Raw genomic sequence first — 25,368 nt, 5'->3', positions numbered from 1 at the left:
GCAATCATGACACGCACAACCTTGAAAGCGCTTTGGTTCCTATCACTACTGTCCACTTATACCCCAATATACTCTGAATGAAGAACGCCGTAGAGAGCATGCATGTCTTATATCTGTTCGCGTCTTCAAATAAATATATTTAGATAAATAGCTAAATAATAGCAAAAACACAAAAAGAATGCTTATAGTAATTAGTACAGTATTAAGTACTTATACTATTACATATTACTATAAGTATATTTATAGTAATACTTGATACTACCCAAACGTTATTATGTCGACATCGCTTCTTGCGGTCCGTTAAAACAGTTGATACGTTGTAGTTTCTTCGGCTACTAAGCCTGCATACTAGGAACACTGCAGATGTGCTCGTTGTAGTGTTTCAAAAATACTTTTAAATATATAAGTTTCAAACTTTATAAATAAGATTTTATATTATACGCTTCCGCTAAATTGGTTCAAATGCAAACATGAAAAATATCAATTCATACAAGATTACGGAAATTTTGAAAATTATCAGTTAACTATGTCACTACTTTCCAAAAAAATTACTTGATACCTTCTTACGATGTCTTTTATGCAAAGTAATTTAGCGCAAACATCAGCAAGTATTAAATATAAAAGTGTTCAAGCTGTTGTGTTTAATGAAAGAACTATGCGAACAAATCCGCCATAACAAAAGGAAACCAGAGTGGCCACAAAAATGAAGACGTTTTTGACAGTCGTGTGACGTTTGTTATATCCCTAATTGGCACGAACGTTTTTACGGCAGGTCAACTTAAACGAGTCTAAATTGAAAATTATGTGAGAGGACAACTCTCAATTACATGTATGTGAAGTCGTCCAAGTTGGCAGCTTTTGTTTAGCTGCTGATAAAGATCCTTGTGCTTTATGAAAACTGACCCCACGAAGTGACTTTTATTGTACTTCAAGTAGTTATAAATCATTTTAGTACTAAAAGACCTTTGCTGGACACGTGTTTGGTTCAGCAAAGTCAACCTATTTGTTTGGACACCTATCAAATATTCCTGCTTGAACTTTTTTATTTTATTACTATCTATATGTAACAAGTTATAACAACAGCAGCAACATTACGCTACTGCGAGTTTATAAACATTGAATATTGGCCGAATCAAAAACATCAAATTTTAGCAAATTTGTTATGCTTCAATTCAGCCATGTTTACCTAACACATTCCTAAACCATTAGTGAAATTCTAAGCTTCAGCAATTATGTGCCACTGTAGATACAGATACAAGTGTGATGAATTATTTTTTGTTAAAGACATGGTTTAAATTGTATATTAGTACAACAATGGAATGTTAAAATGGCCATAAAACACAGAAATAGTGGGCTACATATATTTCAAAAGTAGTGGGATCCACATGTTTAAAGCATCCAAATGAAAAAGCATGTTATGAGTTGATAGTTTACTTTCACGTATACGAAACTAAGGCATATATGTTTTGAATGTTATAGTATGCAGCACTAAATATGTACATTATTATTCGTATATACTGTATGTATATATGTACACATATGAAGAACATTGATATAAAATACAATGTTTAAATATTTACATTTCGTTACCAACAATTAAACTTGCATATACATACAACATCTATAACCAGAACTTGTATTTCATATAATAATCTCTAGACAGTTACAGCTCTTCTGTTGGAGCCAAATTTACATTGTCAGAATGTGCAGTAATTGACAAATCAGCCACTGATTCGTCAGAAGCATCAGCAATTGATTCGTCAGAAACATCGGCGACTGAGTTGTTAGGGGCATCACCACTTGATTCGTCAAAAACATCAGCGACTGAGTCGTTAGGGGCATCAGCAATTGATTCGTCAAAAACATCAACCATTGATTTGTTAGGAGCATCAGCAACTGAGTTGTTAGGGGCCTCACCACTTGAGTTGTCGGCAACATCAGCGATTGAGTCATCAGCTATCGAGCCATCAGCAGCACCATTATCACCAACCGCATCATCTGAGACATTCTCAGCAGACATTTCATCGGATATCGAGTTTCCAAGAGGATATTGCGAAGAGTTAAAATCAGGAGATATAAATGACTGGTCCAGATTCGGGGAAGTTGGCGAGTGCTTCATAGGCCTGTTTAGACCGATTCTGAGCAAAAGTTTCCGATTGTTGGAAGCTTTAGCGCGAATCACACATTTACTGCGACCCGGTAATGCTTCGCAGAGTCGTTTCATAATCTCCCTAGATGGCATTTCTGTCTGTTGAGGATGAATGGCATTGAGGATGTCATTCTCTGCTTTTGTCCATCTATGACAGACAACTCCTGTAAGAAAAGCATATCATCAGTCCAGAAATTATAATTGCTCAAAGTCAGACAAACAAACAGTAAAATTATTAATTTTTTTAGCATTAGGAACTGCTTGACAATATTTCCAAGAGTTTGCTGTCTTCACTAAAATGCAGAACAATTACGAATTGGCATATATTACATAGTAACCTTTCAACTACCAAGCTTTTCATTGGATTCTAAAGCGGATGACACTACATGTCAACCTCAAATATGATAAAAATACATACAAAGACAATTTTTTAGTCACCCTCTTCTCATGCAAAACTCGAACCAGCTTGTGTGTATATCTTACATTTCAAAACTAAACAAATACAGCGCTACAGAACATAGAACTACTCTAAAATACATCTATGTTTGCGGACATCTACCAGCCACCTGAGAAGTAACAGAGAGATTTGTAAGAGTATAGTTAATACAAATAAAGAGAGTACCAGTTTACAGACCGTCATACATAATAAATATGCCTTAATTGTTTGTAGTTTGTTTATAGCAGAGATGTCGATGGAAAGCATTTGAAAAGCACAAAAACCACATTAGTATTTTGGTCGATAGGGAAATGAGAGTACAGTATGATTCAGAGCAAAGTCCCAGGGTGTAATATTACTACATATGGCCACATATGTAACTGATTCATTTAGAGGCAATGTTATGATCCTCACGGAATGTGAAAGAGAATGCCTAATCAGGAGAAGACGATTATGTTACAAGCATTCTAAAGATTGTATAAAACAATAGCAGTGATAAGCAAATACAAAAACATAGCAAATGCAGTTTTTAAAAAAGGCTTTCTATTTGGAGAAACATTTTTAACATTGGTAACATAAATACATCCAAATTCAATAGAGTAAGCAACATATAGCAGCTATTATGTTATATATTGATTGTTGGCAGATGTGGCACTACAAGGCTGGTCACGGACTGGTTTCTGTTCCCCGTTATAATCTCCATCAATGTGAAAGACCGGACTCTCTGCTGTTAACTGCATTTGATTATTTGTGGCAGAAACTGTCTCTCCAACTCGAATTTCACTATTTAAAAAGGCTTCAATTCGTGAACATGAGATGCCATGAACACTGGCATAAAAGTCCTTGCAGACACGCTGAAATGCTCCATTTACTACGATACTATAGGCCCGAGAAGTCAGCTTCTTGCCCTTGTATCCAGGCCTACTTCTAAAGTTGGCCACTTTCTTTGTTATCGTTCGGCAGCAGTAGTCGACCCGACTGCTGTTGCTCATCGCCCAGAACTCATCGTGTATCATCCTTTTTGTTTGGGCATCCACCAGCAGGTCACACTTGTAGATGCATTGTGTGTGATCGAATCGAGACGCTCTTGGCTGTCTGGAGGAAGGAAATAGGACTTTTTTTCTGCTTGTAACTTCATTAGTAGTAAGTAGGTGACTGAGATGGCTGTGAAGCTGATCGCCTACAAAAGGTAAGAAATATACTTTGGATGTTTTGCGAACAAATACCTGCAGCATTCAGCATTTGCAACAAAAACTCCTCTCAGTAAATTAATGGAGATCTATAGCTAATATATTGGACCAGCTCTAGTACGGACACCAATTAACAAGTTGCTAATATATTGGACGAGCTCTAGTGCCGACACCAGTGAACAAATTACTACTGTGATAGTAAATATTTTTTCGGCAACAAGTCATGTACCAAATAGCTACGCAATTTATTCTATTTGTGATTGCCTTTTGATATCCAATAACTGATAACTTCTTTAATATTGATATTTTGGGACGAACAAAAATTATTAACAAGAATATTTGGAAAAGGTGTGCCACTCGATTGATGACTAAAAGCGAGAGCAGCATTCCACACGTTCACAGAGACACATTTAGCTAAGAGGATCTCCGCAACTTCTTTAAGATACATGCTGGAAATCCTATTAAAACTATATTGGATAAACGATATGGTGTAATTTACATTCTTGCTTTTTCAATACAAAGTGAATCATTTACAATTTAATCAATGTTTCACATCAATATACACACATTGTGACATTGCTAAACTGTGGCGTGAAATTTTGGAGAGCGTGAAACTAAAATAATAATATTATGCATTTATATGTATATTACATATAAAAATATATATATATATTAATATATAATATTATACATAATATATATTATTGTATATTATACATATATAATAATACAAATGCATATTGTAATATGTATATATATTACAAGATATATTATAATATTGCATATTGTATATATACATTACTGTGTGTATTGTATATATAAATTGCGCGTTAATACATCAAGGTAATGTTAAAAACACTAGATAATACAGAAACAATAAATTCTATTAAAACATTCTGGTATAATTTACTAATCTCACATGAACTGTGACATATTCATCACATGAACCAGTCCATAGGATACATGTACGATTACATCCGTATTAGCCACATCATCACGTCTTCATTCATATCAAAAGCCAAAATGTTGTCTCGTTCAAATGACGGTGTATCAAAGCTTCAATGACAGTGTACAAGTTCTATGGCGGTATTACTCTATAGTGAAAAATGCAAACAAAAAATTTAAAATGCGGAACAGCTTATAACAAAGACTCACCTGATGTCGGCAACTGTGAAACAAAGCTGGACATTGCCTGACTCTCTTGAGAGATGCCATATAGAGAGTTACTGCATGTCCCACCCGACAGCACTTCAGCATCAGTCAACGCAACTATATCAACAAAACGTTCTGCTTCACTACGTAACTTCAAAGAAGGCAGTCGGCACGACCTAAAAACACTGACTGCCACTATTGCATCGTTTGAGGTCGTTAGCATGCAACTCTGTAGCAGAGCCTTTTAAGTCTTGTGCTGTTATTAAAAAGGGAACAACCAATGCAGACCTATCCAAACAGAAAAATCATAATTACTCAATAAACCAAGGCACACCATTAATGAGAAGGCGACAACCTCTAAAAATTATTGTTTCCTATATGACTTCCTCCGCTGACCTGCGCCACAAATCTTTATTACGACCTTTGCCTTCGAGTTTATACATTGTCGTGCTTGGACGTCTAATCACATTGAGGTAGAACGACAATAAAAACTCTCATGACTGATTATTACTTTATTTACGCCACCCGTAATTTATCCGTTAAATCTATATGTATAAATCTCTGTTTGTTTGTCTGTCGTACCGTGTGTCTGTCGTACCAATTCTCAGTTATAACAATTTTATTCAAGTAATGAAAAAAAGCTTCCTACTGGATTTGAACTCCAAACTTCCAGTTCTTCATACAGGCGAGCTAACCATTACACTAAGATGTCCTTATCAATCTTAATTATCTTATCTATCTTTATCTAAAGTCTATTGGTTATTATGCGCACTTTGTTTATTATTATTTAACCAGAAATTGAAGGAGTAAAACGACAAATTTGATAAGACATTTGAAATTGAGAAGACACATTTGAAGATTCCAATTAAAAAAAGGTATTAGATTTGAAAATGGCTTTTAAAGAGCTTTAACAAACAAAAAAAGACGCAAAAGGTAATATTTATAATAAAAAGTACATTTTCAGCTTGCAATCGCGATAAGATAATAGATAAACTAATTAAAGGTTGACTTGCAACAAAATTCACATTACAAGTTTTTTGATATAAAAAGATTCACCACGTCTTACTCTGTTGTGTTGTAGGTGTAAAATATGTGGAAATGTGATTACAAGCTCTTGAAGCTCAAAAACGAACAGTAAATTGCAGCCACACGAGACCGCCGTAGTTTGGATTCTCTTTCCAAAACGGCTCAAATGTGACGTAGGTGTGGTAGATGGTTTCTGTTTACACTTTCATGCAACCTAATTCGTCGAAATATTTTCACAAATATACTTCACGCATTCAATAAAACCATGTCTATCGTTCTTACGCGACTGTTTTATCGTCATTGTAATGCTATCACTTTTAGCAGTGATATCTTATAACTTACCGTAAAAATTCGTTTAATTTTTTAGCCTTAGCTTTAGATTCACCATGTTAAGACATGGTGAATCTTTTGATATCAAATAACTGTAATGTGAATTTTGTTGCAAGTCAACCTTTAAGGATAATAAGAACAGCTTAGCTCAGTGGTTAAAAGCAATGAGCTAAGTCTACTGTTTGTAGACTTGTGATTTGAATGTTGTGAGTTTAATTCCGCGAGTTTTTAATTGCTAGATTTTAATCGCTATAACTGGACACACGGACGAAAGATAAACAAAAGACAAACAAACACTGCGATTCATATATACATATATATATATATATAGATTAATAAATTTAAATAAGATTTTTTATAATAATAGATATCATCTCTTCAAAGTCGGCTAACTGGTACTAGCGGCTTTATAATATTGCGCACTTCATTTGCTTGTTGCATGGCAGCCACTAACAATAGCTAAATATTTTTTTATCTGTGTTCTCCACAAAATTCTCAACAAGATACAAGCTATTTGAAACCCTATATCACCAAATTAATGGGTTCTATAGTTCTATAATAAAAAAGGAAGGTAAAATTGATGGAAAATCTGGTTAATTTTTCTTACCGCTAAGAAACGAGTAACACAATCAATGTTCATTTTGAGAAATTTCTTTTCTGATTCTGCTTTAACTGATCAAAACTGTTTTAACAAAGATTTTGATCAACTTATCTGATGATATATAAAAAGCTAGCTTTCCTAAATTCTTCCATTCCATAAAAACGGTTTAGAGAAATAATCTTCAACCCCTAATATGCAGGAGATTATTGGCTATAAGAACTAAAAAGTAATGTTACACATGTTTTGTGATCTCTCATGTTAGTCATGTACATCATGGTGAGCACCGAAACCTTGTCATCATAGTAGCTTTATTACTTTACACTACAGGGGGCATGTTTCTATCAAGGGCAACGAGGAGTTGTGAGTACGAATTCGCTTGACGTTTTCATTTTTGTGTTTTTTTTGTTTTCGTTGGTTTTGCACTTTTGCTTTTCTTTATAAAAATAGACCATAATAACATAATAAACATAATAAATAACTACAGGGATAAGCAATGATGAGTAACAAATCAATAGGGAGTAATAGTAACCTTTTCACTCAAAAGCAAAATAAAATAAAAAAATTCTTGCTGCCTGCCCATGACAGAAATGAAAGAAAACCAAAAACTATGTGTGCCTTTCATCTTCAAAAGTAGAAGAAAAAAATATTTAAATCTTGAAAAGAAAAGTAAAACCAGTGGAAGTCAGAGGCATAAAAGAACCACATGCTAAATGTAAAATCAGTGAAATCAGTGTGAAAAAGTGCCAAATAATCGGCATAGATAATAAAAGATGCCTTCAACTTATAGTTGAGTTCGGTGTGATACACAGTTGGTTCGAAACAGTGGTTTGGCTGTAAATGTGGAGTGTCAGAGCAGCCTGTGCAAACAAAGTGGGTACGTTTATGGTTTGCGGGTGTGCTGCATACCACACAGTTTTGGTCAGCGTTACAGTAATCTATAAGGTGTTTTTTGTTTTGCAACCTCTCAATGGGTGTGGAAGTGGGGCGCCCATGTGTACGATGAATAAAATGTGGCTCATTCAGCGTCATATCACCTGGACCTGCTAAAAAATCAGGATCACCCAACTCACTATCACTTTATCGACTGCTAATTTCAGACTCTGACTCCCAAATAGAAAGACTCTTTTGAGTGTCTTCAGCACTTTGAACATTTGTACACCCACGGGTAGCCATTTCGCCAAAATGAAGGGTGACCCTTACCTTGATGAAAATGGAGAGCGAAAAAATATATAGTATGACGTACAACTTGCTGTTGCAGTTGAAACTAAATCTATGTACAAGAATAATCTTTTCTGCACAAACTAAAAAATTCATTTCTAGGCGTAAGAGTTTCTTACTGAGAAACTTCCTAAACAAAAACACCTTTAAAAACCGGTAGTTGGGAAAGGGTGTCTAACCAGTCAGATCAGTTGATCAAACACTTTGTTAAAATGCTTTTCATAGGTTGAACCAGAATCAGAAACTCCCAGAGACTTCACAGAACAAATTTAAGTTGATTGTGTTACTCATTTCATAGCCATAAGAAAATTAAACTGGATATAAGACTCAAGCAATGTAGCCTTTGTTTTTATTCCTGATTTGGGGAAAATGTACAGCCACTCAATTGGGCAACATTAGTTTTCCAATAGGCTGTATCTTGTAAAGAATTTTGTGGAAAACACAGCTAAAAATCACTTAGCTACTGTTAGTCGTTGCCATGCAACAAGCAAATGAACCGCGCACTGTCAAAAAACCGCTGGAACGGCTTTATGACTTTACAGAATTGAATATGTCAACTGCTATTGGATTGAGCGGAGTTTACAATCGAGTGTAACAGTACGAATGAGATGAAGAAAGTGACCCAAGTGCCGTAATAAAAAACCAGGTTTCTGACAACAAAAAGAGGACAACTTCAATTCACAATTTCCCAAATAACATCATATAACAACTTGAAGGTTTAGTTGCAACAAAATTCACATTAGTTATTTTGTATCAAACCACTCTCCATGTCTTACTCTGCTGTGTTGTAGTTGCAAAATATGTGTAACGGTGAATACAAGCTCTTAGAAGCTCAAAAACGAACAGTTAATGGCAGCCATCACGAAAACGCCGTAGATTGGAATTCCTTTCCAAAACGGCTCAAAAGGGGACATACGTGAACACGATGGCTTCTGTTTACACTTTCATGCAACCTCATTTGTAAAAATATTCTCACAAATATACTTTACGCATTCAATAAAACCATGTCTATAATTGTCCTTACGCATCTGTTTCATCATTATTGTAATGCTGTCACTTTGAGCACTGATATTTTAAAACCTACGGTAAAAATCATTAAATTTTTTAACCTTTGCTAAAAGGAGTGCATATCGTCCTCTGATAAACATGACGAGTCAGTTGGTCACCTGCGATAGTCGAAAAAGGTTGCCACATTTGGCAGGACGTATGGGGCACATAATCAAATTACGACTAGATGATTAGACCAGGCTGAAATGAAACTGTTAAGTAGCGAGCATCTATATTCCTACGAGCTTTCCAGTAGAACCCGACATGTTTGTCATAACTAGTGTTATGAAACGTTTTATATTGAGCCGTTTATTAGCCTTTAATTTCAACACAATAACCATGTTTGAAAACGTCATCAAAATAAAGAAATTCCAAACTACAGCGTTTTTGTGATGGCTGCGATCAACTGTTCGTTTTTGAGCTTTTAAGAGTTTGTAATCAAATTTCCACATATTTGGCACCTACAACACAACAGAGTAAAACATGGTGAATCTTTTGATACCAAATAACTGTAATGTGAATTTTGTTGCAAGTCAACCTTTAAGTAACTTGATCATCAACAATTCGGTATCTAGCTCTACGTCGCTGACTGACCTTTTCGGACTTTACGAACTTTTCCTGGTTGACTGGCGAATTCTTTAGTGTCACCATCTACAAACACAATCAAAACCACATACTTTTTCTACTAAAATAAAAAGGTTATATTGTACATACGCGTAAAATAAATACACAGAATACTCAAAAAAGCGCGATAACAATGCTAGCTTGTGACAAAATTGCGCTTTTTTGTGCTCATTTTTCTCGGCGTTCAGCCTACTAAACATCCTGTAACAAGCTACGAGCGATTTTAAATAGTTTATCTACTTTTCATAAAAGACAGATTACTTTGTAGGCTGACTTTAGATAATAATAGGTCATTCTATATATTCTTATAAATGATATAAAGTCTTATTCTATATATCATTCTAAATCAGACTAAACATCCTTGATTTCCTTTCCTAAAAAGCTAGGCTACGTCACATATTTATGGGCGGAGCTTGTTGTGTCGATCGTGTTGTTTTCCAAACCGATATTGAAACGCTTTAAAAAAGCCTTCATGACTTTGAAAGTTAGTGGACCAATATTTATTTTGAGTACAAAATCGGAATCAGAGTGTCTGATTTACCTACAAAATACGATAAAAGTTGTACATGACAGTTACAGTTTGAACAAAATTTTGGGAAATTTTATCAGAAAATATTGGCACTTTTCTATCATTTGCTATTGTTGTTAGTGTTTGAGGTGATCTGACTGCCAAAGTATTTATAGATTAAAGTTGACAAAACTTGATCATGGTTGAAACGCTCAGAAGAAAAATACATGCGGAATGACGTAACTAGCAGCTATAGCTGCTATAGTTGATGTTGCCTATTGTCTTTGTGCGTCTTTACTCAGTCCCTTTGCAACTATAGATTTCATAATCACACTTTCGCTTGATCTGAGCCTTTTAACCGCGATCAAGTTTTGTAAATTTTAATCTTGAAACATCCTGGTAGTCAGATCACCCCAAATATCAAAAACAATCCCAAATGATAGAAAAATACCGATAATTTCTGATGAAATCTACTAAAATTTTGTGTATGTTCATTGTTAAGCTATTTAATTACAGTCGGAGTCTCTGGTTAAAGCTCGCCTTCAATTACAGTCAAAACCTTAACATCTAAGCTATCTCAATAAAGAGGAACAACTTGGCAAACGGCTGAGGAACCTTTAGTATAACAGCCGTATCTGTATGGTAGGGTGTTGGGGAAAAAAAGATTACATTGCATGGGATTTGAACAGTCACCAAAACCTCACATTTTGACCCCATCACCAATTAATCACCTCTTGCATTACAGCGTAAATGTGAGGATACTGATACTCCACGCTTTATAGGCATTATGATCTGCCATGAGGCGCTAGACCGCCGGTTACTAGTAAACATCATGCACCTAGCATCATGTGTCTACCAGACTTGCATGCAGCATACTCTTAGTAGGTCTGTAGAACATACTGATACAATAAACAGTAGCTAGAGCAATGATATGAGACAGTGAGAAACACACAGTTTACTTGCAATACCTGCGGATACCAAAATGTGTTCAAACGACTCCCATGGATTTTGATTGTTAGTAGAAGAGTCAGCAGATGAAAAATCACGACTTGCGACCTCTTGCGGCTTTTCACCTGAAAAAGTGTATCTAATATTAGTAACTCAAGACCTTTGAAAGAGCCATGCATCCATGCATTACAATGACACTGATTCTGTAAATATATTTCCACACAGTTCTGGTCTTACTCGAAGCACAAGGTGTAGTCGATACGCCACTGATTTTCATTGACTTTCTTTTAGCTCCTTTAGGTTTGGGCTTTTTCCTTTTGCCAGATCCTGCAAAAAACATAACAACTTAACTAGTTGTGTCAGAGGTTGAGAGTTAACTTCTGTTGGTACTAGTTGTGTCAGATGATAAGAGATAACTTCTGTTGTTACTAGTTGTGTCAGATGATAAGAGATAACTTCTGTTGTTACTAGTTGTGTCAGATGATAAGAGATAACTTCTGTTGTTACTAGTTGTGTCAGATGATAAGAGGTAACTTCTGTTGGTACTAGTTGTGTCAGATGATAAGAGATAACTTCTGTTGTTACTAGTTGTGTCAGATGATAAGAGATAACTTCTGTTGTTACTAGTTGTGTCAGAGGTTGAGAGATAACTTCTGTTGTTACTAGTTGTGTCAGATGATAAGAGATAACTTCTGTTGTTACTAGTTGTGTCAGATGATAAGAGATAACTTCTGTTGTTACTAGTTGTGTCAGAGGTTGAGAGATAACTTCTGTTGTTACTAGTTGTGTCAGACGATAAGAGATAACTTCTGTTGTTACTAGTTGTGTCAGATGATAAGAGGTAACTTCTGTTGGTACTAGTTGTGTCAGAGGTTGAGAGATAACTTCTGTTGTTACTAGTTGTGTCAGATGATAAGAGATAACTTCTGTTGTTACTAGTTGTGTCAGATGATAAGAGATAACTTCTGTTGTTACTAGTTGTGTCAGATGATAAGAGATAACTTCTGTTGTTACTAGTTAAGTCAGATGATAAGAGATAACTTCTGTTGTTACTAGTTGTGTCAGAGGTTGAGAGATAACTTCTGTTGTTACTAGTTGTGTCAGATGATAAGAGATAACTTCTGTTGTTACTAGTTGTGTCAGATGATAAGAGGTAACTTCTGTTGGTACTAGTTGTGTCAGATGATAAGAGATAACTTCTGTTGTTACTAGTTGTGTCAGATGATAAGAGATAACTTCTGTTGTTACTAGTTGTGTCAGAGGATGAGAGATAACTTCTGTTGGTACTAGTTGTGTCAGATGATAAGAGATAACTTCTGTTGTTACTAGTTGTGTCAGATGATAAGAGATAATTTCTGTTGTTACTAGTTGTGTCAGATGATAAGAGATAACTTCTGTTGTTACTAGTTGTGTCAGATGATAAGAGATAACTTCTGTTGTTACTAGTTGTGTCAGAGGATGAGAGATAACTTCTGTTGGTACTAGTTGTGTCAGATGATAAGAGATAACTTCTGTTGTTACTAGTTGTGTCAGATGATAAGAGATAACTTCTGTTGTTACTAGTTGTGTCAGATGATAAGAGATAACTTCTGTTGTTACTAGTTGTATCAGATGATAAGAGATAACTTCTGTTGTTACTAGTTGTGTCAGATGATAAGAGATAACTTCTGTTGTTACTAGTTGTGTCAGATGATAAGAGATAACTTCTGTTGTTACTAGTTGTGTCAGATGATAAGAGATAACTTCTGTTGTTACTAGTTGTGTCAGATGATAAGAGATAACTTCTGTTGTTACTAGTTGTGTCAGATGATAAGAGATAACTTCTGTTGTTACTAGTTGTGTCAGAGGATGAGAGATAACTTCTGTTGGTACTAGTTGTGTCAGATGATAAGAGATAACTTCTGTTGTTACTAGTTGTGTCAGATGATAAGAGATAACTTCTGTTGTTACTAGTTGTGTCAGATGATAAGAGATAACTTCTGTTGTTACTAGTTGTGTCAGATGATAAGAGATAATTTCTGTTGTTACTAGTTGTGTCAGATGATAAGAGATAACTTCTGTTGTTACTAGTTGTGTCAGATGATAAGAGGTAACTTCTGTTGTTACTAGTTGTGTCAGATGATAAGAGATAACTTCTGTTGTTACTAGTTGTGTCAGATGATAAGAGATAACTTCTGTTGTTACTAGTTGTGTCAGAGGATGAGAGATAACTTCTGTTGGTACTAGTTGTGTCAGATGATAAGAGATAACTTCTGTTGTTACTAGTTGTGTCAGATGATAAGAGATAATTTCTGTTGTTACTAGTTGTGTCAGATGATAAGAGATAACTTCTGTTGTTACTAGTTGTGTCAGATGATAAGAGATAACTTCTGTTGTTACTAGTTGTGTCAGAGGATGAGAGATAACTTCTGTTGGTACTAGTTGTGTCAGATGATAAGAGATAACTTCTGTTGTTACTAGTTGTGTCAGATGATAAGAGATAGCTTCTGTTGTTACTAGTTGTGTCAGATGATAAGAGATAACTTCTGTTGTTACTAGTTGTGTCAGATGATAAGAGATAACTTCTGTTGTTACTAGTTGTATCAGATGATAAGAGGTAACTTCTGTTGTTACTAGTTGTGTCAGATGATAAGAGATAACTTCTATTGTTACTAGTTGTGTCAGATGATAAGAGATAACTTCTGTTGTTACTAGTTGTGTCAGATGATAAGAGATAACTTCTGTTGTTACTAGTTGTGTCAGATGATAAGAGATAACTTCTGTTGTTACTAGTTGTGTCAGATGATAAGAGATAACTTCTGTTGTTACTAGTTGTATCAGATGATAAGAGGTAACTTCTGTTGTTACTAGTTGTGTCAGATGATAAGAGATAACTTCTATTGTTACTAGTTGTGTCAGATGATAAGAGATAACTTCTGTTGTTACTAGTTGTGTCAGATGATAAGAGATAACTTCTGTTGTTACTAGTTGTGTCAGATGATAAGAGATAACTTCTGTTGTTACTAGTTGTGTCAGATGTCAAGAGATAACTTCTGTTGTTACTAGTTGTGTCAGATGATAAGAGATAACTTCTGTTGTTACTAGTTGTGTCAGATGTCAAGAGATAACTTCTGTTGTTACTAGTTGTGTCAGATGATAAGAGATAACTTCTGTTGTTACTAGTTGTGTCAGATGATAAGAGATAACTTCTGTTGTTACTAGTTGTGCCAGATGATAAGAGATAACTTCTGTTGTTACTAGTTGTGTCAGATGATAAGAGATAACTTCTGTTGTTACTAGTTGTGTCAGATGATAAGAGATAACTTCTGTTGTTACTAGTTGTGTCAGATCATTTTCATCTCATTAATGAAGCACATACAGAAAAGCAAACACAACGCAGTACGTAACGTTGGCTAAGATGTTTAAGCTATCCCTTAATAAATGGTCCTCTTTCTAAAGTCCTCACCAATCAATCATGAAAGCAATGTTGTTACCTAATAACATGTACCAGCTAAGACGCGTGTCTTCAAGCAAAACTATTGAGACCTATTCATATGTAGCACTAAAGAGGAAAGTTGGCAAGTAGTTATGAAGGACTAGTGAATGGTGAGAACATACCTGAAAAGTCCACCGATTCCATATTTATTTGGGATTCTGTTTTGATATCAACTAGCGCAGTTGGTGCAATACTTTGAGGGGTTCCTGAATCTTGGGCCTGAAAATATCATTCGATTAATATATAATAGAAGCCTGCCAACCTCACATATAACAAGGTAGTTGATAGCGGTCTTCTCAGTTCTTGACAATGAAACTAACCCAAAAATAAAACTGACTTTTGAGAATGTATTTTAATATAAAACCGATCTATGAAATTTAAAATCCTCGCCTCGTATATACAAGCAGGACCCCTGATCCTTGACAGTATTCACAACCTTTCATTGACTGTGTAAGCACTTAGCATTACGAAATCCATTTGAATTCATCGTGAAGCGCTAAGCTTGCAAAATACAATGCAAACAAAATGGAAATACTATAGAGTACATAGGTTTTATTTCACACCCTCAAAAAGTAGTTTTATATAGGCTCTATCTGATTAATAACAGGAGAAACTGATAGATCCCGTTAGTCATCAACGGCAGCTTCCAAACTCTCTTTAACTTCTGTACACAGAGATGTACATTGTATATAGTCAAGGTATTTTGTGACATAATGTGTAACAATTTACTCATGAGTCACGCTCTGACACCACAAAGTGTACTTAGTGTTGTCATGGTAGTACAGAGTTCATACTTTACATACATGTATGTCAATCAAATAAGATAAGTTTTGTTACATCCTTGATGTTCGAGCTTTATTGAACATTCTTTTTTAATACAGCTTGATTGCATAGTCACCCAGATATATAGTCCTCATTGGGGGCAATTTTCAAATTGACTGAAATCGAAATAAAGTTATTTATTATTCAATTGATTTTATTTCTTTGCAGTAGCAACAGCAATAGGCTCTGACCTAGTGTGAGAGTTGGGACTAATTCATCGCCTGAGTCTATTTTTGAGTATTACCAAGAAATTCAGCCAGCGTGTGATTAGTAACTAATCACCAATCACCTGTTAACAGCCGTTAAACATTGTTTCTGCCTGTTTGAAATGCTTTCAGTATTTAGGTGGTATCTAATGAACTACTAGTTCAATTGACATTAAACTGAAATTACAGAGGTGTTAAGGAAAAAGCGGCAAAAATTTATTAATCCTATTGAAACAAGAGGTGGGTACAATTATAGTGAAACTAGGCAGTCGAGATGTCTCAAGTGTATAATTAAATGGAGAACTTCCAAATTATTTCGCGCCGAAACTTGAAAAAGTTAAAATAAACCTTAGTTAGACGGTAGCCAATCTTTTTAATAATATGCATTTATATTTTTTAATACTGCATTTAACATATTTAAAAGTCGCATAATCGCTATGAATGTAATTATAGTTTTAATAAAAAATCTTTTTAAATAAATCTCAGTGACTTATTGTCGAGCTCAAATAAACATTTTAGGGTCGACATAATATATGTCCTATAACATATGCTCCAGTATATCTCTATATATAGTAATATCTAGTAATTTCATTATATTAATGGATTTGTGGACAACTAACAAGTATGATATTCTTGCCAAGAAGAGAGAGATGTGTTGATCAAGATAAAACTTCATTCACATTTTAGCACATCGTTCTGTGGCGTTGTTGTTATTACCGAACAATGCTTTGTTAGTAGGAATATATAATTATGCCAACATGTTGTGACCAGCATTTTTAAAGAATAAGATACAGCGTTAAGAAAACATCACAACATGGAAGTAGATTTTCCGTGTTGTGATTATACGCGCATTTACATTTTAGCGAGTTAGCCAAATCACGATTCAAATTGTGATCTGTGATTACATGCAGATAACTCTACTGCACAACATGGCGACATGGGGTTTCAAAATATGATTAGGTTAAACATGAGGGGACATAAATGAGTGTGTAGTTTATGAGACCAATCCAAGGATGATTAATTTACAGGTGTGTATAGGTTATAAGGAGTACCCAGAGATGATTAACTTACAGGTGTGTATAGGTTATAAGGAATACCCAGAGATGATTAACTTACAGGTGTGTATAGGTTATAAGGAGTACCCAGAGATGATTAACTTACAGGTGTGTATAGGTTATAAGGAGTACCCAGAGATGATTAACTTACAGGTGTGTATAGGTTATAAGGAGTACCCAGAGATGATTAACTTACAGGCGTGTATAGGTTGTAAGGAGTAGCCAGAGATGATTAACTTACAGGTGTGTATAGGTTGAAAGGAGTACCCAGAGATGATTAACTTACAGGTGTGTGTATAGGTTATAAGGAGTACCCAGAGATGATTAACTTACAGGTGCGTGTATAGGTTATAAGGAGTAGCCAGAGATGATTAACTTACAGGTGTGTATAGGTTATAAGGAGTACCCAGAGATGATTAACTTACAGGTGTGTATAGGTTATAAAGAGTACCCAGAGATGATTAACTTACAGGTATGTATAGGTTATAAGGAATACCCAGAGATGACCAACTTACAGGTGTGTAGAAGTTATAAGGAATACCCAGAGATGAATAACTTACAGGTGTGTAGGTTATAAGGAATACCCAGAGATGATTAACTTAGAGGTGTGTATAGGTTATAAGGAATACCCAGAGATGATTAACTTACAGGTGTGTGTAGGTTATAAGGAGTACCCAGAGATGACTAACTTACAGGTGTGTATAGGTTATAAGGAATACCCAGAGATGATTAACTTACTTGTGTGTATAGGTTATAAGGAGTACCTAGAGGTGGGTAACACAGATGTGTATAGGTTAGGAGGAACATTCAGACATGACTCACAGGTGTGTATATGTTGTGAGGAGTAGCAACAAGTTCTTCCTGGAATCCTTCACTCACTCTAGCAGCTGGAATGCTGGTAGCATTGGTCCTGCGGATGTTGTTGGCTGCACCACGCACTATATATATAAAAAGGCCAACACAGATTAGTGATTGAAATATAAAGCCTTGAATTACAAACATGTGTCAATCTAGAGCAAGCAAACCTGAAAACAATTGGGAAATTTTTTTTGATGGATTCACCTTGACAAAAATATAGCAAGTCTAATAAATGCGCTATAAATCAGCGTTTACAAGCTCTTAAATAACTTTTTAGGTCAGACAACAAAGGGGCTAGAACAATACCATCTGAGAAACCCGGATGAATTTCATTCAGCTTTATTTCTCCACAGACTTTTCTATGATTTTCAATTTCACGTATGTAGAAGGCTTTGTAATGGCACTTGTCACACTCAAAGTACCAACTCAACCGCTGAAAATAGCCATCATGAGGCAGCGTCATGTCAGCATTCTTATAATAGGATGAATTAGAGCTGTCCATGAACTGTTGCAGGATGTGCCGGAGTGCAAGGGATAAGTTGTGGAGGCCGGTTGTATCCTATTCAACAGATTAGATGATTCACCACGCAGATTTCATCAAGAGGTTTTGTAGTCAATTTTTGTTGGAATATACCATGGATATAGTCAATTGCATAAATAAGTGAGGGTGGTACATTTTATCAAAAGATATTCAGCAGAGCATACATCGGGGATGAGAGAGCCATATACATTCAATATTCTTCATAATGCAACACTTGGCAAACTCACCATTCTTTGAAGTCGATATTGCCAATAGTATAGAAGACGCAATCTGAGCACCTACAAAGAATGTATACATTGAGATCTAAACCCTTATACCATAAAGATTTCTTCATATTCATGAGTAGAGATGCTAGAAAGAGCACACAGGCAATAATTAGTTTATGCAGAATGCATCGTCAGCGAGCCAAATAATCAAGTATCATATATTTATCCCAAAAAATATTATAAACTATATACTACCTATTCAACCGGCATTGTTTAACCTGTTTATTATGCCAGAAAACAGTTGGCAAAAGTTAATGGCTTAACTATTCCTTAATTTAATGACAATTATTTGACGTGAAAAGAGAAGAGGATAAATCCTAAATTTTCAGGACAGGTAAAACAAGTCCATATGGATACCTCAGTGCTGGTGCATAGTGCTTGCCAGTCTATGTTTTATGTTTTGTTATGAATACTGTAAGGTTACTAGTGTTTTGTTTGGTGTCTTTAGTCTGGGATAATACATCCCCATTAGCAAATAGCTTGCAAGGTGTTGCTCAGACGTTGAACCAAATACTTGAACATTTTCAAACCGCATGTCAAAAGGTTCATATGTTAAAATGATCATAACATATCATATTAATAACACTCTTAAGCTTTTTTCATTGTGTAATAATTTGATTCCTTAGCAACAAATACAAAAGCAAATACAAAATAATCGGTATTTAAAGAGTGTATACTCCTAAAGAAAATAATACAATCTTAATAACATTATGGGTACAGTTTTCATCATCTCACAATCAACTGGGATCGAAATATTCTAGGAAAAATATTGAAAACGTAATAGAATAAACGCCAATATAGTTTTCATACTAAATTTTAAGAAAATGGAAACATTGTAAATCAGTAGATATTCATAGCAGTCAGAATTTGTTAAAGGCGATATAGTGATCATTACGCTATCACTAACCTTAATCTATATTCATGCTAATCTCCTTGTCGATAATGTAAACTGCGATAGTTGCTTGTTAATAGTAATATAGATAATTCTTTGGCACCTTTAAAATGTTGCATTTCCAATTTAGTACCCAAAACACTCAATATATAAGTTAACACCATTTTTCTTTGCAAGCATAGTCCTTGAACAGATTGCTTATGTATAGCAGAAAGCCCTTACAACTTTCTATTTTAAAGAATATTAATAAATCATCATGCTTATGACATATAGGCCTATATTAGTCCGAACAAATTGGTCCGAACAAATTCCCGGGAACAATTGAGTTTATCTCAGATGGTTGAAAAAAAAGGTATTTGCTAGTAAGTACCTTGTGAAAAAGCGGTAAACCCATTTTTATTGAAAAGCACGACAAATTTCGACGTTTCACAAGAGAAATATGGGTTTGTGTTATTTATTACCTTTTCAGGCCATTTAACTGTAAACAAACCAGTTGAACTTTTGTCAGTTCTATTCCATCGAGCAACACATGTACCACAACTTAGAATAACCAAAAGACCTACAATCGTTTTGTACAAGAAAGTATAGCTCATCCTTTCAATCTAGATAACGAGGATTGGATTTATTGTTACAATTAGCCTCTATTTTGCTAAAAGTATTTCACTCAATTCAAACATGGGTTGAAAAGAATTTTACTCAAATGAAGACTCCTATAATTTAATGCTCACAGGATTCTAGCTATGATCTATAGTCAAATAATAATCCTTTAATAGTACTATTTGCAGACAACTGACAATAACTTCAAAGGGAAATGCGCATAATCATTTTATTATCTAACTACAAGCATATGCAACTCGGGTATAAAAGTCTGGGGAAAAAGACGAAGTTCATGCCACCATTTGCTTGAAACTGCGTTTTGCCTCACTTTTGTTTTGGTGTCATACATTGAGGCTTAACACGACGGCTTAATACCATCACTATGGCTCGTGAGACTGGAAGACCGCCTGGTGGCTTGCTAAAATGCTTTCAGTGCTTTTAGTTTCCGTGGAAATAGTTTATTTAGACCATAAAAAGACACCAAGAAACATAACAGTTCAAATTTAGTGCTCCATTTTAACTTTTGATATTTTTTCCCAATTGCTCCCGGAGTATTTAGGGCGGACGGTCGAAGCCATATTTTTCTCAGCGGTATTTACCAGCCCAAGAAATTTTGTTCAACCCTGACAAAAAAGCAAAAATTGGTAACTAACTCAAAGGCATACAAACAACTAAAATAACTTCTATAACAGTCCTACCATGTAACGAGGTGAATTTAAGAATTGACGATGAAATGAATAAAACCTCTCAACCATACCTGCCAACTCTCACGCATTGGGCGTGAGACTCACGCAATCACCCCAAAGAAAAAATGAAAATGCGTGAGATTTTTGCCCCAACTTCAAAAAATTTATATACCGTATGCTATCATTCATTGATACATCAATTGCCCCAAAACCAAATATCACGCATTGCCCCACTCTTGGGTTGGCAGGTCTGCTCTCAACTACATTACTCAAAATGTATGAAAGCAAAAGTAGTGAAAAGTTCAAAACAACAAAAATCATTAAAATAGCAATCTTACGATTAAAAGCTATAAAAAGTATACCGAATTAACTATTACATGTATATAAAAGACGTTATTAATTTTGCAAGTTTAAGTCAGAAAAGAATGCTGCGTGCTGAGTTGTTAGACTGTGCTAACTTAATTAAATGTTACAAATTAAATGACTAGTCCTTTACAATTTGAACGTATAGAAGAACATTGGTAAATTTAATTATTCTTGACCACTTTTCCCCAAAAATGTACATTCAGGTAGCATGCTGCAAAGTTTGGGAGAAAAACGACGGTCATCACAGTAATCACACAAAAAATATGGTCTATTTGCTCCATCAGAGCAAGCTCATACAACTTATTTGTGTCAAACGATTCAGTCTAAGCTGATGAGCATCTACGAGTATCAATATCACAAGAAAAACAAAGCTGCATAAAATTTAAAACGTACCAATCGGTGGATAAAATTGATGAGCCCAGTTATTTTACTCGCAGTATTTCCGTTTGATTATTAAATAGAGTTATTCACTTAATCTTTTAGCGATTTCCAACTATCGTATAAAACACAGTTTGTTATTGTCTCCCTTTGTCATCAGCAACATCATCGCGTGTAGGCATAGGCACCTTTCGCGAACGCGACGGAAGATTACGGCTAGCACTACCACTAGGCCGTGGGCTAAGGCAGTTTATCTTGCATTTCCGTTGGCACCTTTTTCAGTGGCAATTTCGGCAGTGATTCAGACTAACTTGGAGAATGCAAAACTGAAGAGTCGCCGCAGCTGCCAAAAATGATATTTTAGGATTTATCTCCCTTGTAAATAAGATTCCTTCCATAGAAGCATCAGATTTGTAACTTTTAGCATAATTATTTTGCAGCAATTTAGAATGTCAGTGGCAAAGTCAAAATTCATTTTATATATATATTGTCAAACATCCCTTACCTTACGGTTGTTACATGCACATGTAAACTATATACATGTATATAGTATATGTACACGTGTATATAATTGTATGGTTTAATAGCTTTATTTTACAAAAAAATTCTAAACACTATAATTATGTTTTATAACCTGACACTGATGAATCATAAGAAATAATAAAAAGGCTGCAAGCACTGTGAACATGGTGATTATTATTAGCATTATTATTAGTAGTAGGCCTATTATTAGTAGCTAATATCAACATTCTTACAAAACGAACTGGGATATTTCAAAATATCACGTATTCTAACTATTTGTCTAATATGTTGAGTTCTTAGTCATTGTCCTCACCATCGGCATCCTTTGCAACTGCCGCTTCAGCTTTGTCTTAGTGCACGCATGTGCAAAGCTCTGTGTAAGGCAGCTTTGCCATGATACTGGCACATCAGTTCCCTCAGCACCTAGATTTTTGACACTACCATAGAACTGCTTGTAAAATATCAAGTGAGGCGATGATTCCTGTATGACACTTGACAGCATACTTATCGTTTTTCTTGCCCAGAATCCACCGATGTAAAGAAGGAAATAGTGCATTCGCAAGTTGGGTCGTTGCCTCTTTCCATATACATGTAGGTAGCTGCTACACAATTGACACAATGCACATGGTTTTTCAGCGATTGAAGGAATGGACTATTTGGCCTAAACCTAATCACAAAAAGTCTGTCCCTTAGTCAGTTGAAGTCTGTGCCATTTTCATCGATGCTATTTTCTTGGCCATAGAGTCTGCATGTGTAAGTCTCACAGAGAGAATAAAGTTGCCCCAAAACTTAAATGATTCTCAGAGTCCTTTCTGAAAGTCGACTTCTGTTTTGATGAGTTTCCTATGACTCTTTTTCTCTTTGCCTGCAAAAGATGAAACTGCATCACAGCTAAAGAAATCGTGCAAACCTATGAGATTTTCACATTGGAAGTTTATCTCCGAGCTTAGTAGCCTTAGTAGCTCTATTCTTGCAAAAGTTTTCGATCACAAAACCCACACAAGCAGCCTTGTATTTTTTAGTTTGAGCGATAGGCACATCAAGCATGGTATCAGCAAGTTGATGGAATGTTGAAGAAATGGCACTGACAGGCAGGGTTTGGATAACCGCCATGGCATCCGCAAGGATGGCCCCTCATCCTCAATAGCTCGGAGTCACTGCTTTTATGGTAGTTTGATCATGTCTGCTATAGATATAAACTAGTCCTCTGAGAAGGTTTCTAACTCAGTTGCCCTCTGGGAACCTAGACTGTAATATCCACAAACTGCAGTTAGAGGCACAGCTCTCAGCTTGTCCCCTTACATAAAAAGTTCCAAGATACCATAGGTAACTAGTGAACAATCTTAATTTATTCTGTTGAGCCAAGATTAATCAACAGTTTCACCACTTACGCAGTTGTGTATCGAGCATTACGCAGATATACTCGTCATAACACTTGTTATGAGAGGCCATCTCTAAAGCAACCACATCTTGATTAAAGTTCTATAAACCATGCGTTCTTCCTGTTTGATGGTATCAGCATTCTTCGATCCATCTGCATATGTAGACAAGTGCACCGCTCTCAAAATTAAAAGTTGTTTACGTGAAACCATGCTTGAAGATGTCAACAGGAGTTTAAATCCGTTGTGAGGGCCATAGTAGCTTGTCTTGACAAACTGTTGTTTTTGCGAAGTTGTCCTCCGTCGTGCGGGCGAGCAACACAACAGTTGTGTTGCTCGCCCGCTCGACGGGGGACAACTCCGCAAAAACAACAGTTTGTCAAGACAGGCTAGGGTCATAGCTGCATGTAGGGCGATATGATGCCAATCATTGGTGCCATATCAGTACAAGTTGGTCTGCAAAACAATACAAAGCAGTGCTTATCAATTACTTAATCATAATCAAAGCAACTGAAGAAATCATACCTTAGGTTAATATACAGGATAGATGGACATACCAGCAGACACAGTTTTGGCCACATGAAGGACAGCTTTGTTAGTAGTTGATTTGTGTGCGAAATCCTGCATATATGTTTAAATGTAGGTCTTGATGCATATAAATGGACAGCAGAATTGGATCTTGTGATTTTCTTTGGTGGCTTGTCTTCATCTTGACAAGGTGTATCATGAGTAGCAGGTTTCCGACTCTCTTCAAGTAGCTAAATGAACGCCAGGACAGCATTGACTGGGGAGATCACTACCACTTAGTCAGCTTAGACCCTTAAACTAGAGTGAATACATGCATGATTTGTCCATTTGATAAACGAGGGTAAGACTAATGGTTAATGCCTGGTTGGATTGAAATTTAGTTATTTTTCAAACTGAATACAACCATCTTGATCAGTAGCCACCACTGCTGGTTTGTACAGATTACAATGTCAGCATTCCTTTCATCTTCATCATGATTATTACTTATGTAATTAAATTACACAATAATTATTTTATAGAATAATTATAAGTCACGTTATCTCACCTTAAATGTTAGAGTGGCAAAGTATCACAAGTCTAAAAAAATACTCACTCACCTCACTGCGTTTTCTCCTAGTAAGCTCTATTTTGCTGTTGTTAGTCAGTCACTGACAGCATGTTCTGTGAATCTGGTAGCCCTTGCAGACAAGCTGAAGACATACACCATTGGAAACAGACCTTTCAGGCTCTTTAAAAAGGGTTTTTTCACCTTTCTAGACAATGACCAAGTGTTTGACCTGTGTGCTTAGTCAATGTTTATTAAATTAATTTCTTGAGATCCATGTATGTGGTCTACACCAGTCATGTAAAAGCTCAAACCATGAATGCACTTATCTTGTATCTTATTATTTTCTATGATTCATCAGTGTCAGGTTCTAAAACATAATTATAGTGTTTTGAATTTTTTTTGTAGAATAAATCTATTAAACCATACAATTATAAACTGTGTACATACCATACCGTATAATATTATGTATAAACATGTATAAAGTTTGCAAGTGCGTGTAACAATCGTAGGATATGGAATGTTCGAAAATGGATAGAAGAAGAATTTTGACTTCACCACTGACATCCTAAATCACTGCAAAATAATTATGATAAAAAGTTGCAAATCTGATGCTTCTACGGAAGGAATTTTATTTACAGGGGAGATAAATCCTAAAATATCATTTTTTTCATCAAATTTCTCATAGAAGTGGGAATGGTAGCTGCGGCAACTCTTCAGTTTTGAATTCTCCATACCCAAATTAGTCTGAATCACTGCAGAAATTGCCACTGAAAGGGGGTGCCGACGAAACATCATTTCTAGAGCTCTTTTGCCTGCTCGGCCCACAGCCTACAGTTATATACCTCAACTACCGAATGCTCTTATTATGGTAGTTTATGAAATACAGTACACTAATTCATATGTGAATAAATTGTACTGTGATTGTGAATTATTTGTGACCTATGCTTTCATAATTACACAGTTGTTTCGTTGAGAGATTTAGGCCTTCTAGGAACATATGCAGTCGATTTCAAAGGAAGCG

The 25,368-nt window shown here is 35.4% G+C and overlaps 2 protein-coding genes across 11 annotated transcripts in view; both read right to left on the bottom strand.

The window, feature by feature from the left end:
* The window catches only part of LOC137405908 (uncharacterized), a 31,791-nt gene extending 31,121 nt beyond the window's left edge, over positions 1-670 (bottom strand). For all 9 annotated transcript variants that reach the window (XM_068092372.1, XM_068092370.1, XM_068092367.1 and 6 more), the window contains exon 1: positions 560-670. The gene's annotated coding sequence lies outside the window, so the exon portion shown is untranslated. The remainder of the gene's footprint in view (positions 1-559) is intronic.
* A 668-nt stretch (positions 671-1,338) lies between these two features.
* LOC137405945 (uncharacterized) lies at positions 1,339-18,471 on the bottom strand. 2 transcript variants are annotated; one of them, XM_068092424.1, is made up of 9 exons: positions 18,414-18,471; positions 17,952-18,204; positions 17,610-17,725; positions 14,827-14,923; positions 11,467-11,556; positions 11,250-11,354; positions 9,744-9,800; positions 4,931-5,044; positions 2,439-3,765 (listed from the first exon to the last, which is right to left on the bottom strand). In XM_068092424.1, the coding sequence occupies exons 1-9, from the start codon at positions 18,414-18,416 to the stop codon at positions 3,206-3,208; spliced, it is 1,395 nt and encodes a 464-aa protein (XP_067948525.1). In that variant the 5' UTR covers positions 18,417-18,471; the 3' UTR covers positions 2,439-3,205. The 2 variants fall into 2 exon arrangements, with proteins under 2 accessions (XP_067948526.1, XP_067948525.1); XM_068092425.1 differs by lacking the exons at positions 2,439-3,765; positions 4,931-5,044 and adding an exon at positions 1,339-2,313.
* Between the last annotated feature and the right edge of the window lie 6,897 nt (positions 18,472-25,368).

Source organism: Watersipora subatra, chromosome 10 (genome assembly GCF_963576615.1).
Source record: "Watersipora subatra chromosome 10, tzWatSuba1.1, whole genome shotgun sequence".
NCBI classification, from domain to species: domain Eukaryota; kingdom Metazoa; phylum Bryozoa; class Gymnolaemata; order Cheilostomatida; family Watersiporidae; genus Watersipora; species Watersipora subatra.
This window is presented reverse-complemented; position numbering and strand designations above follow the sequence as displayed.